Source organism: Mastomys coucha, unplaced genomic scaffold, assembly GCF_008632895.1.
Source record: "Mastomys coucha isolate ucsf_1 unplaced genomic scaffold, UCSF_Mcou_1 pScaffold14, whole genome shotgun sequence".
Lineage (NCBI taxonomy): Eukaryota > Metazoa > Chordata > Mammalia > Rodentia > Muridae > Mastomys > Mastomys coucha.
Window position 1 is genome coordinate 53,419,376 of NW_022196896.1, and position 18,054 is coordinate 53,437,429.

General features: G+C 38.5%; 1 protein-coding gene across 2 annotated transcripts in view; it reads right to left on the reverse strand.

Annotated features, from left to right (window-relative positions):
• The window catches only part of Col19a1 (collagen type XIX alpha 1 chain), a 329,256-nt gene that overhangs the window by 300,498 nt on the left and 10,704 nt on the right, over positions 1–18,054 (reverse strand). For both annotated transcript variants that reach the window (XM_031367064.1, XM_031367063.1), the window contains exons 2-4: positions 16,986–17,112; positions 3,072–3,137; positions 1,491–1,590 (exon numbers count right to left, since the gene is read on the reverse strand). In XM_031367064.1, coding sequence (XP_031222924.1) covers positions 1,491–1,590; positions 3,072–3,137; positions 16,986–17,076 — 257 coding nt within the window. In that variant the 5' untranslated portion in view covers positions 17,077–17,112. The remainder of the gene's footprint in view (positions 1–1,490; positions 1,591–3,071; positions 3,138–16,985; positions 17,113–18,054) is intronic.

Genomic DNA, 18,054 nt, shown 5'->3' on the forward strand with positions numbered 1-18,054 from the left:
AACAAGGTGGGGACGAGTCAAGAGACTTGACACTCGGGAGTCGGCTTAGCCAGACTCCCTCCCGTTTCCTGTCGTGGAGGAACACGGTTATGCTCTTCAGAGCCAGAAAAATGAACTTTCATTGATTGTCCAGAGACGGAGGACTGGTTTAGAGCCAAGGTTGGAAAACGAATTTCAATTCACACCTAACATTTATAGTCCTGTGGACTCAAGGGGAGAACAGCATTGCCTCGTAGTGAGAGTGCTCTTCAAGTCAGCTTAATCTGCTTTCCTCAAAGTCCAGTGAACTTAAAACGATTCACCCCAATCAATTCTTTTCCCACATTGCCAGGACTACTGGGATTTAAATCAAAGGGGGGGGGGTGGGAGGGGGGAAGGAAGTAAAAAATATGCATCTTAATTTTTGAACATAATGTATTGCCTTTTCTAAAAGTATTAATAAATGTTATCTACTACTAGTTTACCTCCCCCTCCAGCTGCACACACACACACACACACACACACACACACACATGCACGCACACACGCACGCGCGCGCACACACACACACACACACACACATGCACGCACACGCACGCACACACACGCACATGCACGCACGCACACACGCACACCCTCCATACACCATACACCGTACACGCATGTGTGCCTTGCTTTTTCCTTACAGTGTATGCATAACCAAGCACAGAACTGCTGGGCTGCCCTCAGGGCCTGCTCATGAGGTCCCATAAACAGCTATACCTTATGGCACCCGATGAAAGGCCCCCCTCCAACATGACATTCACACCTTATATTCCCCACAACATCAAACCATGCGCTTCCTCGGTATTTTTGTTTCCCATCAGTGAATGAACAGAAGAATGTCATTAAAGTAATCTAAAGTGTCACAAAACAGGAAGTCTAAAAGAAAGAATCTCAGGGTAGGTGAGAAGACTCCTGAGAAAAGCGAGAACACGCATTCATGTCAGTTCATTTCCACACGAAGAAAATGTGCATGCTAAGCCCAGGGCGAACATGGTGCTTTTCCACAAGGGTCCATTTACACACAGGAATGTTCAAGTCTGACCCAAGAAACAAATAACAAACAACAAACAAAAAGCCCTGCAAAACAATAATTGTTATTTGAATTCATCACAGAGCATAGTATACACAGGAATAAATACAGTACCAGTCTTTTGTCTCTGAATCTACACTGAGCCTCATGTTTCAAAGTTCACATTTTAAAATGTAATATCTGTTATATCTATGTTAAATATTAATAAGATTTCTCCCAAAAATATATATTTAATTTTGTAAAGACTTTTTCTTTATGCATGTAAAGGGTTCAGTTGCAGAGTTTTATCAATAATAAACACATAAGTTGTACATCGGTTACAGCTTTGGGGTACACTACTGAGCTTTTTAATTGTTGAGCAATAATTTGGAATATACTTAGAAAATAATTTTGTAGCATTGTTAACATGAAGAGAAAAACAAATTTCTTTACTCACATGGTGTCTCTGATAAGAAGCGCACTTCCCAACTTGAAACAGGTTTTATCACCTTCACAAAACGTATGCCTCAAAGCAAAGCTTTCTCCCAGATCAAAGCCTGTAATATGTGACACGTTATTAAAACCAGCAATAAACTCACAGACATATTGATCTTTAAACAGGATTCTTAGTTATCCATATCCACAAGTTGATTGATTTAAAATAAAAAAAAAAAACTCTCCTGTTTGAAATCAGCAAATGTGTTCCATTTTCTTTTTTTATTTTCCTTTTGTGGTACAGGAGAATAAAATTCTCTTGCATGCAGAAGGTATAGCCATCTTTCTAAAGGACAGATCATAAATATCATTCTTTTTTTGGCTTCGCCTGGTCTGAATGCAAAGCAATCCTCCAACACCAGCCTCCTCAGTACTAAGATTGCGCATGTACACCACCGTGCTTGCTCCTCACAGATGTTTCCAGGGAATAAAACACCACTCCGACTTAACCTAGGAATTGGCCTAAGTAAGTTATTACAGTAGTTCATTGGGCCATCTCTAACGTGTAAGCAGAAAATTAGAATAAAAGTAGTAGTAATTGGTTTAAAATCTGGACAGCCTCTCACAAAACCACACTTCAGGAGAATTATAGGAATGTGAGGAAATGCTTAGAATCCAGATGCAGTATGTGTTATCTCGCATGTGCAAGAGAGTTGGAGAAAAACAGGGAGAGACGATGAAAAGGAAAGTGGGAGAGAAGAATAAGAATGCTGGCTGGACTTAGTAGCACACACCTAGAATACACTTTGGAGGCTGAAGCAGGAGGATTCTGAGTTTGAGATCAGCATGGGATGACCCAGTCAAAAACAAACAAACAAGCAAAGAAATAAAGAAAGAAAGAAAGAAAGAAAGAAAGAAAGAAAGAAAGAAAGAAAGAAAGAAAATGACAATAATAAAAAAAAGACAACAATGACAACATTAATAACCAAAAAATTAGAAAAATAAAAATATAAAAATGCTACACCAAAATTGTATGGAAATCATGACTACATCTGCATGCTAAAACATCTCATAATATTCTTCTCTCCTTTCAAAACAGCAACAGAAGTCAGCAGGGATGCCTGTGATTTCCCACAGCTTTTCTTTTCCACCATGGTGAGGGGACAGGCTGCTACCCTGAGATAAGACAATACAGAACTCTGCTGTCAGTATTTCTCCTTTAGCATTCACTTTCCTATGTGGATGCTGTGATCTTAACCTGTAATGCCAGCAAAGTAGCACTAAGGCTCACCTTCTGGTCAGGGGGATAAAATCTCTGGCTTGGTGGAGACCTAACTTTCCATCTGGCACAGTCAATGAGCTGGCTGAGGGACCACCCTACGACAGTGCATTCACTGTAAGCCATACTGTAGAGATGGGTGGAATAATTATTCCTTTAATGAGATAATGTACTTTAACCTCCCTGAATCCCCACTCCCTAGGACTTCAACCATATAGCATCTGGGCACTATAAAGAGACCCCATAAAATTTCTGATAATGATGCCCAAAAAATTGGGCTATTGTGTATGTGGTGATAACTTTGCAAAGAATTGTAATGCTTACCTGACACTTCAAGTTTGTTTCTGTCATCTTGATATCTCTCTGTTCTCAGTATAGGGCAGGTTGTTTCTATTTTCAAAAAAAAAAAAAAAATACATAAATTATTTGAACTAAATTTCCCATTGTACTTTTCCCAAATAAAGTTGACTACTGCCATAAAATCATAAATAAGATAAAAATAAAAGTAAAACCTAATTGAACCATTTCATTAGATTTCTGTAAAGAGAGAATAGTGCTCTCTACCCCACTGTAAGTCTATAAAGTTTAATGTTTGTTCATATAAAATATTTAGAATATTGCCTGGTCTATGGTGAAAACACACTTATGTGGACTAGTGTTATCACTATTGCTCAAACATCCGTAGGAATCAGCTGAATTTCACAGCTTCACAAAACTGAACCAATCAAACCAGCTAAACAAGTGAGTTGCTACTATATTTTATCACAACTTTATTCAGCTTTTATCTGGTGATCCTAAACTTTTATAACACAATGAGACATGAACAGAAAAAAATAACTAAGTATAATTAGAAAGCAGAGATCTTCTATGATAAAAATAGAGTTAATACTTTATATCGAGAGAGTTAATACTTTATAACATTGAGAGTTAATACTTTATAACATTGAGAGTTAATACGTTATATCAAGAGAGTTAATACTTTATATTGAGAAAGTTAATACTTTATATGATCAAGAGAGTTAATACTTTATATGGAGAGAGTTATACTTTATATCATCAAGAGAGTTAATACTTTATTAGCTTGTCAGTGATATTCAGAGGGGTAAAGATATAGTTACTCTCTAGTCAGTAAAGTCCCATGTCCAACAAAACCACATCAGACCAATGCAGGAATCTAGACGCATACACTATTCTTTGAACTGACATATTTAAGTCTAATTGAGAATATAACCTACCAACGAAAGAGTGCAGACAAAACTGCCACCCGATTTTCAAATCAGGCCACAGTGACTCTACAACAGTACAGCTACACTCCTAATCTAAGTACATTAGACCTTTTTTATGTTATTCAGTCACATGTTCAATTTTCCACGTGTAAAAGAGTTTTATGACTTAAATTTTATATACAAACAGGAAACAAACCACTTGTGAACAAACTGACTGCCTGCTTGGCTGAAAGTAAAAGCCTCTAGTTTTCCAGTTAATCACAGAATGCCTCTGCCCTTCATTTGACAAATGCATCTAGACTAGTGTTGGTGAGATGGACTCAGCATAGCACATTTAACCAGAAGGTTCTCAAGGTTTAAGTAGGGCTAGTACATATTTTACAAGTAAAACTCAAATAACATATTCTTTCTGAATGACAATTGAAATAGCAATTCCTATAAATCAGGGTGTGTGTGTGTGTGTGTGTGTGTGTGTGTGTGTGTGTGTGTGAGTGAGTGTGTCTGAAAACTGGTAAACTTATTCTCTAGTTTAAATGGAAGAACAAAGAAACAAAAATAGTTAAAGGCAAAGTTGAACAGTAACTTGGAGACAAACCATGAGCTATCAGGAGTTTTTTTAACATGGCATTGGTGCACATCTAGGAAGACATGTCAATCAGACAGAGTAGGAGGTACAAATCCAGGCCCTCCCACGTAGAGCTTCCTTTACTGCAAAATGACCATGGCAATGCAGTTGGAAATGGAAGGTTTTTTTTCCAACCAGTGGGGTCTGATATTGGACACTGATACAAGGAAAACACTGAATCTTGATTTTCACACCACACACAGAAATTGGAATACATTATAAGTATGAAAAGTAAAACCTAGAGCAGGTTCAGTGATGTGTTAAACTCTGTGAAGCCAGAGAAGCAAAGGGTGCTTTGAGAGAGACAAAGCATTACTGTCAAAAGAAAATATTGGTAAATGGGTCTCCATTAAAATTAAGACTTATTAATCAAAAGATCAGATGTGTGAGAAGACAAGCCATCGAATAGGAGAAAGTGTTTATAATGCATGTATCTTAAAGACAGGAGGCAAACCACATAAGCAGAGAAAATATGCAATTAAGTACTGTATCCTGAACAAACCCTTGCCTCCCACAAATGAGCAAAACAGGAAAACATTTGTTTCAAAACACTTTTCGCATTTCACGAGACAGGATAACCAAGTCACCAATCCACATAATCAGAAGTGTTCTATTTCATTGGTAATCAAGTGATGGAGAGGAAAATACTAAGACTCCATTAAATGACTCAAATTAATGAACTGGTAGTGTTGATGACATTTCCCATGCTTCTGTGTGGCACGTGGTGGTGGAAAGTGGCAGGACCACGTGAGAAAACTCTTTGACAGTATTTATGGAAACTAATGATATGACTCTAAGTAAGAAAGACTCAGTGACCCAAGAGACACGAGAGCCAAACAGGACTGCAAATGACCTTTTGAGATAAGAATGTCCATGCTAAATGTTCATCAACAAGGGGTCATACTATGGTATAATGGAAAAACCTGAGTAGGTGAGGGGGGGGGAGAAGACAGGAAGGAAGGAAGAGAGAGAGAGAGAAGACAGGAAGGAAGGAAGGAAGGAAGGAAGGAAGGAAGGAAGGAAGGAAGGAAAATTTGCCTTGATACATGAAACTGTTTGACCTTAGAGGTAAAATAACTAGGGAAGTCTCATCTCCCCTAAATAAATACTACCTATTCCATTTATGTGATGATTATACAACCAATCTGCTTGAAAGGAGTGATTACCATGGAGGGGTGTCATCTCAGGACAGGTACACAGAATCTTCTAGAATCCAGGAGGAAATATTGTATGATTTACTGGAGTAATAATTACACGAGTGTACACAGACACATGTAAAAATTGTGTGTTGTTCTTTTAACATCTAAAAGACATCATCTGTAAAATCTCAACACAGGGAGAAACCCAGCAGCTCTCTTGAGAAAATATTTTAACCTAGAAACAATTCTAAAATTTAAATTTAAAACAAAATCCCAATAAAAATGTACATTAGCTGCAGATATCTATAAGGCAATAAATGGTAAGAGGAACCTTGAATTCTTCATACCGTGTGCACATACAAGAAAGATTCAGTACCGTATGTGATTAGTGGAACAAATCTCTGGGCAGCAGAAGGGCTTCCCTGCTGTGAGACTTTGGTAGGGAGGGGAGGTGTGTGGCCTGTCTCCAGTAGAAAACTGTAAATCTCATTTAAATTCTTCCTAGCAAATATATGTTGATGTCAATGGAATAAACACATTGCTTTGAAAATAAATGTGATTGAACATTTCCAGCAGAAGTCATATATTTCTCCACTAAAAGTATTCAGTTTTTAAAACATTAATGCCATTTCCTACGTCTAGATCACGTGCGTTGTTGTGAAACAAATGAGCAAAACAAATTAAAACTAAGCGTTTTAAGATTTAAGGCACAATAAGATAAATTCATGAAGATTCATGAATTTGCTTCACAAAATCAGGAAAGCAGCATCAATGCCTCTCATAAGCCAGATATGCTAATCAATTTAAATATTGACATATGTATTGTAATATGAAACAGTGGAAGTAACGATCACTGGTTAGATAGGTTAATTTATTAAGATATTAACATACAAACATACATCTGCATTTTAGTGTGAATGTGACTTTAGACTTATGCAGGGGACTCAAATGTCACAGTACTTGTCGAAGCAGGACCAAGCACAGCAACTCTGTCCCTCAGAGGCTCTCTGGAATATTTCTAAGAGTAATGAATGCCATCCTTCTCAGAAAGATGCCGTGCTTGCAGAGCTCAACAGTCTCTCAGAAGCAAATACGAGTCATTTCAGCAGATGCACGCTGAAGTGTTAAAGCTGATGATTGCCAGACTTAATTTCCTCTTTACATGGTTTCAAAGACCTGGGCTGTCTATGAGGCTGCTGGGATCTTGAAAAGAGCCACAGGAAACAAAAAAAAGGAAATCAGCTAGCTCAGCTTTGCATACATCATGACTTTATCTCAATTCCCTTTAAAGAAGAAACAACTTTTAACCCTCTGTTCCCTGCCCTTCTGAAAATGTGTCACCCTAGAGGAATACAATCACACAGCTAAGCTACGGCAAAGTACAGAATAAAACACATTTCTTGCAAACCAACTTTTCCTTCCTCTTTATTGAACATCTTCTCTCAAGAACATATTCTAAACAAAGTAATAACATATCTAAGAAACCTTTTTTAACAAAATACATTTTTTTCATTTGTTTTAAATGTGTGCTTAAAAAATGGATCCCATTTACATGCACACACACACACACACACACACACACACACAAAATCTGTAGTCTACTAGAATCTTGAAACTAGTTTACTTTTTTTCATAAGACATTATTTTTTGTCTTTTTTTTTGTTTTGTTTTGTTTTGAGACAGGGTTTCTCTGTGTAGCCCTGGCTGTCCTGGAACTCACTCTGTAGACCAGGCTGGCCTCAAACTCAGAAATCCGCCTGCCTCTGCCTTCCAAGTAACATTTCACATGAGGGTGTTCTGCCTGTATGGCTGCCTGTGTATCACATACATGCAGTACTCCCAGAGGCCACAAGAGGGCATTGGATGCCCTGGTCCTGGAGTTGCAGGCAGTTGTGAGCCTGTCATGTAGGTACTGGCAACTGAACACAGGTCCTCCGCAAGGTTAGCAAGTACTCTTAAACACCGAGACATATCTGCAGCTCTATAAAATATATTTTTAATAATGTGGAGAAATATTACACATATGTATAAGAATAGGGTTATAAGCAAGGAATTTTCGACAAGATTCCTAAAACACACAAAATGAAAACAAAAATAGACAAACAGCAGTTTTGTTTGTCAAAAAGAAAAATAAAGCCTGATCATCTTTAAATACATACTCTAGAATTTTCTATTTTGAGTTAAATAAGTCATCATTTTAATATAGTATTCAATAGAATACTTGACAGCATGTTGGAATCTCTTCAGCTGTTTTGTTAGTTTTTTTGGTTGGTTGGTTTCTCTTTCTTCTCATATCTAAGACCAGCTACAATCTATTGTTTTGGTTCTGACTTTTCAAGTGATTTAATACCTAAGCAGTTTATCTTTGCTTACCGATGGTCACACTGAATATGAGCTAGTCGCCTCTGTAACTCTAACTTAGGGAAAAGCAGGAGGCAAATTTATTCTCGTCTATACAAAAGCTAAAGGGTAATTGAGGTTTCAGGGTCATGAAGAATAAAGGCAAGCATGTTCTACCAGAGTCTTTGTAGTTTGCTGACAGGTCTTAGCATTTACAGAACACCTCATGGATTGCAGGAAGAGAAAATGAGTCACTTGCAGGGTGAGGATATATTTAATATTTTTCCTTTACTAAAATGTACAAAGAGATGGTTCATCAGTTAAGAGCACTTGTTGTTGTTCTTGCAAAGAACCAGGACTGGGTTGTTAGGATCGACGCTGTAGCTAGCTTAGCACCACCTGATTCACCAGTTCCAGGAGATCCAACACTCTCTTCTGAAATCTACAGGCACCAGACACTCACATAGTACACATGTATACACGCAGACAAGACACTCAAACACATAAAACAAAGTGAATATATCTAAAGAGGATTTAAATACAAAGATAAGAGCAAAATGTGTACGTCACTACACATTTGCCTTTTAGCAGTAGTGTATTGTGAATTATATACCACAGCAGCCTTCCTGCTCATGAGATCTTAATGACCAAAGAGCAACCGAAATATGCAAATATTAATCGAAAACATTTGAGAAATAAATTCTTTCTTTTTTTTTCTTTTTCTTTTTCTTTTTTCTTTTTTTTTTCTTTTTGTACCTGCTTTACTGTCAGTCTCTTACTGATCCCAATTTATAGGCTGATCTTCACTGCAGGTAAGTAATGTATGTATAGGAAAGACATCATATGTAGGCTGAGTGCTAACCACATCCTGCAACAGCCGCTGGGATTCACAACATAGCTATTGTGGATAAGAAGAGGTGACTCTATGACTCTATTACAGCTCTCAGATAAGTGCGAGTTAAGTATGAGGGAGAGACTTACGCTGCTAATGCAGAAGAGATCAATTTATGTTACTGGGTACAGACAATGAAATACTGTTTCATAGGAGAACCCACAAGACAGCACTCATTGCTCTGGTCAATGTGCCAGAGCCTATGGTCTAGCTTTTGACTCTGCAGACTTAGAAGCCAGAGTTTTTACAATCACAGTAGCATGTGTCTTTACCTCATTGCCCCTCTTTCCCTTGACGGCAGGCTTCTGGCCTTTGTACTGTTTCTCCCTTAGACTGAGCTGTCCTCTGTCTCAGAATCTTTGTGCTGGCTGTTTTCTAGATGTCCATGTGTCTTATCCTCATTGCCTTTGTACCTCCACTTAACTGTGTCTACATGAGCTCAGCCTTCCCTGCCCATCAGTGTCTTCCCATTACACTATGCAGGATTGCCCAACATAGGAAGTGAATAAAAGATTCATAATCAATTCTCAGATACATAAAGAAAATATTTTAACATAAGTAGGCCTGATAAAAATATCTGGAATATCCAGGCATACATGAAAACATCATTCATTATTTATCTAAACTTCAAATTTAGCTTGGTCCTTGAGATTTTTATCTGGCTACTTTATTTTCTTTCCCACACTCTGTGAGCCCAGAGATGATGTTAGTCTGGACTACAGATATAGCAGCAGGGATGGGGAAAAGCAGAAGAAATGAGAAACAAGAATCAACAAGACATGGCAGGCAGATGACTAGAGGAAGGAAGGACTATTACTCCGCTTAACTAGATAAAAGTCTGACTCACTGGACTCTCCTAGTTGACAACATGTGTATTAATCAGTGGAAGGTCCTGGAATGTTAAGATTGAGGAGATGTTAAGTAATTGAAATGGCCGCATAGAAGTTTATGAATTAGGGTGTACATAAACCTGGGAAACTCTGTAGAACAAAAGAAGAGATCAATAAAGAGACGATACAGAGATGGTAAGCCAACACCTGCAAACTATTCAGCTTACTAGAGGTTAATGGCTAATAACCAGAACATGAAAGGAACTCTAAAATCTCAAGAGCAAAAGGGACACTGATTTAGAAACAGGCAAATGATCTGAATTTCTCAGAGGACAATGTACAAAAAGGGGAAAAAAAAACATGAAAAATGACAGCATCACCCAGCATTGGGGAAACACAGATCCAAACTCAATGCTCCAGTTCAAATGATCAAAAAGACAAAAAAGAGATGGAGATGGTGGAGATGAAGAGGCGCTCTCTTGTTGACTGATGATGCCAACATGTTACAGTTTCTGTGGAAAATAGTGTGGAACTCCTCAGAGAATCCAGGATGAAACTATCGCATGATCGGACTACCCCACTGCTATATATATCCCCAAATGGACTGAAATTCTTATATCCAGAATGTTCATCTAGGTATTTATCAAAATACTATTCATAACAGCCAAGCTATGGAATCAACCAAAATGGCTGTTGAGAAGTAAGTGAACAAAGAGAGTGTAGTACATCCACACATGGTAGGTTTCAGCCATAAAGATGAATGGGGACTTCTCATTAGGGGGGCACATGAGGATAACTGGAGGACTTTAAATTAAGTAGAGCAAGCCTGCCATGGGAAGAAAAATATTGTCTGCTCTTGTTCAGATGCTGGTGCTCAAAAAGAAAAGCCGACCTCATCAAAGTGGAGGGTGGATGAGCAACCCTTCAAGGGTAGAATCCTTGACGGTGTGATGCTCAATGCCACCCTGAAAGGATCCAAGATTACTGGACAACAATCTTTGTGGTCTACCTAGGAGGGAACTTCTGTTAGGTTAATTAAGCTAAGAAATCCAAAATAAGTCTAGGCAGCATCACTCCATAGACTGGGGGCCTGGACTGATTAATAGAGAGCAAGCTAAACACTTGCATTCATCTCTCAGCTTCCCAACTGCGCTGCAATGAGACCAGTCATTTTTCTATTGGTTATTTTATTTATTTACATTTCAAATGTTGTCCTCCTTTCCAGCCTCTCCTTTGCAAACCCCTACCCCATCCCCCGTCCCCTTTGCCTCTATGAGGGTGTAACTTCCCCCACTCACCCACTCCTGTCTCCTCACCCCTCCAGCATCCTCCTGCAAAGGGGCATTGAGCCTCCACAGGATCAATGGCCTCCACTCCCATTGATACCAGATAAGGCAATCCTCTGCACCAACCAAAGAGACCAGTCACCTTAATCTTTTGGTACAGTGACTTTCTTGCCATGCTGATAGCTAAACTGAACTTATTTGTGTGGGCCAAATAAACTCTTCGTTCCTCATGTTAGGTGTTTTGTCCCAAAAACTAGAAAATAGAGAAGTGGGGGGAAAGGAAGAGAGAGAGTCAGGGTGTAGAAAGAGAGGGAGATGGAGGTAGGGAGAGAAAGAGGGAAAGGGGAAAGTTGGAAAATGGGTTTCAATGTTCCATCTTACAGAAGAAACAACTACAGTTAATAGTTCATTATAAATTATGAGAATTATTATACTATTATAATATAAATTATTAGAAATAATAAGAAAATAGGCATTTAACAGTTCCCCACACAGAGAAAATTTTAATAACATATAAATCCTCTTAACCATATTTGATCACCCCACATATCAAGTCACCACATTGCATCACAGAAATATATACAAATATTGCACACTGATTAAAATCTTCATCAACACAGGGAAAGGGGAGCGAGGACAGACAGACAGAGAGGGGAGGAGGGAGGGAGGAAAGGAGGGGGTACAGAGGGATGAGGATGGGGAGGGGGAGGGAAGGAAGGAAGGAAGGAAGGAAGAAAGGAAGAAAGGAAGGAAGGAAGGAAAGATGGAAGGACAGAAGGAAGGAAGCTAGCTACCTACAAAACTGAAACAGATCAAGGCTGCAAAGCACACAACTAATGAAGGACATAACTCATTCTGAAGCACAGGGACAGACGGTCGATCACACAAAAAGTCTGACAAGAAGAGATGAGAAAGAGAGCGCCTTAGTAACTGGAACACTTTCCTTGTTGATTTTTCTGCCTTGATTCTCTCTTTTTTTTTTTTTAAATCCACAGACATACATACTGCATGCAATGAACTTCACTTATAAAACTATAATTTGAAATCTAGCTCATTTGATAGTCCTTCTATCATTTTCAAACCTTCATTAAGGAAAATTACTTTCTTTACTTATGATACCACTTTTCCTCAAGATAAGCATTGGAGAAGGTAAAGACAGCAGTTGTTTGCAGATGTGGAACTGCTTAGTTTGCATAAACGGATGGAAAAGATCTCTTGGGCATTCTGTATTTTATTTGTATGTATGCGGGTGGGTGGGTGTATGTGTGTGTGCGTGTGCGTGTGCAGGTGCACATGTGTATATGGGTTTGTGTACAGATGTGTGCACATGCATACGGAGACCAGAGGACCATCCCGATGTCATTTTTAAAGAACCATGCACACCGTTTTTTGAGACAGCTTCTCTCACTGGCCTAGAACTCATGTTGTAATCTAGGCTGGCTGACCTGCAAGCCTCAGGGCTCTGAATGCCTCTGCTTCCCCGGAGCTGAAATCACAAGAGTGTGCCACCATGCTTATTTTGTTTCGTTTTGTTTTGTTTTGTTTTAAGTAACTCCTGAGGATAGAACTCAGGTTCTTTTGCTTGAAAGGCAAGCCTTTTACTGACTAACCCATCTCTCAAATACATACATACATATACATATATATATATGTATATATATATATACATATATATATATATGTGTGTGTGTGTGTGTGTATGTGTGTGTGTATGTATGTATATTTAAAGGCTAAAACAGAATTCTTTATTTTAAATGGATTTATTCACTTTACGTCCTGATCGCAGCCCCACAGTCTCCCCCTCTACCATGTCTCCCTTTCCCTTCATCTCTGAGAAGAGGGCCATCACCCCTGGGTACCAGCCCACCCTGCCAACCAGTCCCTACAGGACCAGGTACATCCTCTCCCACTGAGGCCAGACAAGACAGACCAGTTAGGGGAATGGGATCCACAGGCAGGCCACAGAGTCAGGGTAAGCCTCCAATCCAGTTCTTAGAGGACCACCATAAAGATCAAGCTACACATTTGCTACATATATGCAGGGAGGTCTGGGTCCAGCCCTTGTATGCTCTTTGGTTGGCGGTTCAGACTCTGGAAACTCCAAGGCTCCAGGTTAGTTGACTCTGTTGGTCTTCCTGTGGAGTCCCTGTGCCCTCTGTATCCCTCATTCCTTCCCCCAACTCTTCCACAAGACTTTCTTATTGGCTGGAGGTAGTCTGGGCGTTCCTTTGCTCATCCTTACTGTCTGTGCTTCCGAGTTCCTGTGCACACGCTTTATACTCTGCCGAAGCATTTGAGAACTAAAATTTGCGCTGCTTGATGCTGGGAGGAAATCAGTGGCTATCAAAAGTACACAAATCATGCTGGATCACAATGTAACAAAAGTACTATGAAGGGGGTGGCAGATGAGAAAAAGGTAACAGGACAGAAGTGAGAGAGCCCACAAGCGGCCACACAAGTGCCTTCACTAGTGAGTTTGGATCCAAATCTTCTGAAGGAGGAACTTGGCTAAGAGGCATGATCTGCAGACACAATCTCTTCTTCTTCTCTCCAATTTTAGGAGTTAAGTGCTGTGTGTCGCTTTGGAGATTTTTCAGGTGGTGCCGTACTGAGCACTAAGATTTATTTAAAGTTTCTACATGAGGTTAATAAGAGAGTTTTATCAATAAGTATAAGCTATATTTCAGAATAATAAGCTTTCTCTTTTGCTTCATACAGCGTTGACTTCATAGGGCGTCTCTGTTTAACCTTGAGCCTATGAGAGTCTTCAGAACAAACTAGACAGTTTACATGCTGTTTGGAAATTGTTTTAAAAAAATTCTCTTAGATGGTGTCCTGCCTTCGATTCCATCTATGCTTTTCACTCTGACTTTCTTTTTAAGATTTCTTATATATATAGTATGTATGCTTAAGGATACACTAAAAGAAACTAACCATGGGATGATGTGGGCATTTCTATTATAGAGGATCCAGTTTTAAGCAACTGATTAAAGCCAGGGTGGAGATTGTCCAGCATTGTACATATGTCAATACGCTTCTCTTCTCTACCCTGACAATGCAGATGAAGCTTTCAATCAGTCAAGTGGGTATGATTGTCAGTATGAAAATACACAAATGTATCTTATCCCATAATGTGAATATAAATGCAAGCTTGATCAAAGAATCAGAAACGCCTGACTTCAAGATTTTTCAATTTACATGCTTAAAGTCTCTTCCATTTTATTCTTAAATTCTGCCCCACCCACAATAATATTCCAGGGAAACTGAGGTTGTGGGAGTGTGGAGGACAGCCACGGAGACTTGCGCTACCCTTTCTTACACGTGGGTTTAACTGTAAACTGTTGACAACTTCACCAAGTCCAGACCTGAAACCCTAGCCTCTTCCTCAGATTTGCTCGACTTTATTTTTAGATGTAATCACTTCCCTCCGGTAAATGGTTAGTGACCACACACACAGGTCTGCACATGAGGAGACTAAAACGGGAACCTTGCCCTGTGAATCAGACACACAAGACACGACACAAGAAGAGTCTCCCGGCAGGCCAGGCGGCAGTGGGTCATGTTCTCCAACTGCCCCTGTGATGGTGCTGTACTCACTTTCGATTCATGCAAATGATACTTGAAGTGAAGTAATATACTTGGCTTCTTGCTTTACAGGCACCCCTCTACCCAATCGCTTGAGATAACTCAGTTTTGCCTCTAATAATTTCCTTAGTGCAACGTGTGTTGTAAATATGATTACGATGGATGCGGGTTCTTAAGAAAAGATCTTTCAAAGAGACTAATTCAGTAAGGTATTTGGAGCTAAAATGCATTTGAATACATATATATGTGTATATATAATATATATATTATAATATTATAATATATATTATATATACATATAAATTATAAACAATATATTATATATGTGTATATATATATATATATATATATATATATATATAAAATGACAAGTGTTCTTCTTACAGAAAACAAGTTACTAAAGCTAGAGAGTAAAACAAAATAACAGAAGATACCAGCTTAGGAGTAAATCAGAAGGAAAATAAATGGCATTTAATTATCCCCAAAGTGACTATTTCCCTACATGTGGTCACCAGTCATCCTGCATTAGACTCAACTGGCTGGCTTGTCAAAGGTGTAACGTACTGAATTTACCATGGCATCAACAGCAGTCAGGAATTAGTACCCGCCATGACTCTTTCTCTTGCTAAAAGCAAAATACCATCTGAGTAGATCCTTCAAATCATGGTTCCGTTCAAAGCCATTTTCTACATATTAGCATGGCCAAACTACTGGACCATTTAACTAAAGTTTTATCTTCCATTCTAATTATGGACACCCGCCCAGCAGCGTTAAATTACAAAACACAGCCCCTGGTCTTCCTAAAGCAACATAAACTTAAGAGAGCGAATTTTCAGAACATAGGCACTCTGTCTACGTTCTTTTGACTATAGCATGGCTGTAGTTGTTCGTTGCTGCTGCTTGTTTATTTCTTGCTGAAGAAAAGGTGCTTTTGCCAAGACTCTGACAACCACAGAGTATTCTTAATATATAATACAGCATTTAAACATTACTATGGATTGTTTTAGAAAGTGGGCTTCCTGTGAAGTTATTGACAAATAATTAAGATGCACAAAGATCTGTTAAATGTTTATAAGTGAATTTTTATCCTGTGTGTGAGTAAACTCCAATGCCTCATGGAGAAGGGGGTTTATAGCTATTTACCTTTCTTGACTTAGACAGTAAAGTAATTATTCTAACAGAGGCAGAGATGACAACTAGCATTCTTACAAATGAACGAGTTACTAAAGTTAGAGATTAAAACAAAGTAACAGAATATAACCAGCCTAGGAGTACTATTAAGAAATATTCAAGAGAATATACACAGCAAGATTCTTTCTCAGGATACACCACCATATGTGACTACCACCCAAATACATTTCATGTGATCCTCAGCAAAGACAGAGATTTACTCTCTCTCTGTCTTTAGCAAATGGATTCTCTTATATAGTCACTCTAACTTTGCAACATGAAGTGTGTACAGGTTAATATTCTATTCAGCCACAGTTAATTCTAAAAATCAGTGCTGAATATAAATACTCTAAGTTGCTGGAAATCCCTTTGGGAATATTTAAGACAAGATTCATAAATTCAATAATTGAAAATAAGTACTATTGGATCCTGTAAAGATGTATTCACCTTTTGTTTCTCTCCTGAGATACCACAAAACTGAGATGTAATTAAACCCTATTTCTTTTTATACTTCAGAGTCTGTTTTTCATTCTTAATTAAAGATAGACAGGTCCTTGGGACCTTTTTTTCTTTTTTTTTTTTTTTTTTTTTTTTTTTTTTTTTTTTTTTTTTTTTTTTTTTTTTTTTTTTTTTGTTTTGTTTTTTTCAGGACAGGGTTTCTCTGTGTAGCCCTGGCTGTCCTGGAACTCACTCTGCAGACCAGGCTGGCCTCAAACTCAGAAATCTGCTTGTCTCTGCCTCCCAAGTGCTGGGATTAAAGGCGTGGGCCACCACTGCCCAGTGACAGGTCCTTGTTAATTGTAATTAGTGGTGAGCATTAGACTTATAACATAAACAAATAATTCTTAAAGGCTAAAATGTGAGATAATATCAAATGTATGAAGAGAGGCATACATGCATACTATCACATTTACAAGTTTCAATTACAGACAAAAGTTTGATAACATGCACGTGAAGTATGGAAGTTTGTCATGGTCACACACTGAAGGTCAGTGGTAGAAAACACTGATTTCTCTAGTCTATATCAGTAAATCTAATCTGTGGCCTCTCCAACCTTAATGAGATTTGCTTCCATGGATTTTTTTTTAATGACTTAAGGACTATAGATAACATTAATCAATCAAGTAGAGAGGTGACCCACATACCTGGCTTGTCCCTGACAGTCACACAGATGCAGGCAGGAAGCAGGAACATTGCCACCCAGGTCCACAGTTTCCAAGAGCCAGTGTGCCTCATTGTGCCTTGAAACCATGGGAACAAATGGCCACAGATCTATAATGGCAGAAGCAATCAAGTTGAAGTTTGACATTCTCCATCACGGTCACAAAATCATCACCAGCAGAGCGAAATCGATCAATATCCACATGCCATATAATTATATGTCAGAGTATAAATATATGATGCTCTAACATGCAACTGAGTGTTTCAATACACACTTTAATCTTTATGAGTGCTTTGGAAATATTTCTAGATTCCTTCTTAGTCGATTACTCTATTAATTACTCATGAAGTGAGCTTCATATCACTTAAATTTCTCCCACCTTTTTTTTTTTAGCGATTTTAAAGCCATACTATGCAGATGATCATTTCTTTTTAATTTAAAAATTGTGGTAAAATATACTCCAATATAAAATTCATATTCTGACCATTTTGAGGTGTGCATGTCAGTGGGATTAAATTAGTTGCTATTGCTTTGCAATCTCCAGCCTCATCCACCTTTACAGCTCTGGTCACTTTACAAAACGGATGATCTATGCCTGTTAACCAAAAAATGTTCCATCCTATTTTTTTGCAAATCCTCAAATATCACTCTGCCTTCCTTGTTAGAAGTTTAACTGTGGTAGGCATCTTAAATGTGCAGTCATTCCACTTCGTCTTCCTTATTTGGTGACTTTATTTTATTTACTATAATATCTTGTGTGTGTGTGTGTGTGTGTGTGTGTGTGTGTGTGTGTATGTGTGTGTGTGTGTATACCCAAAGCTGCCTACTACATCCATGTGATTATGGCTGTACATATACACATGTATGTGTGGAAGGTGTAGGTCAGACCTGAGTGTCACCCCTTAGGAACCTTCCACCTTGCTTTTTTGAGACAAGGTTTCTCATTCACCTCATGTTCTCTACTTAGAGTTGGCTAGCTGGCCAGCCAGTTCTCCTCCCCAGAGCTGGATTTACAAGCTCACACCACCACACCCAATTTTTTTTTTTTTTTT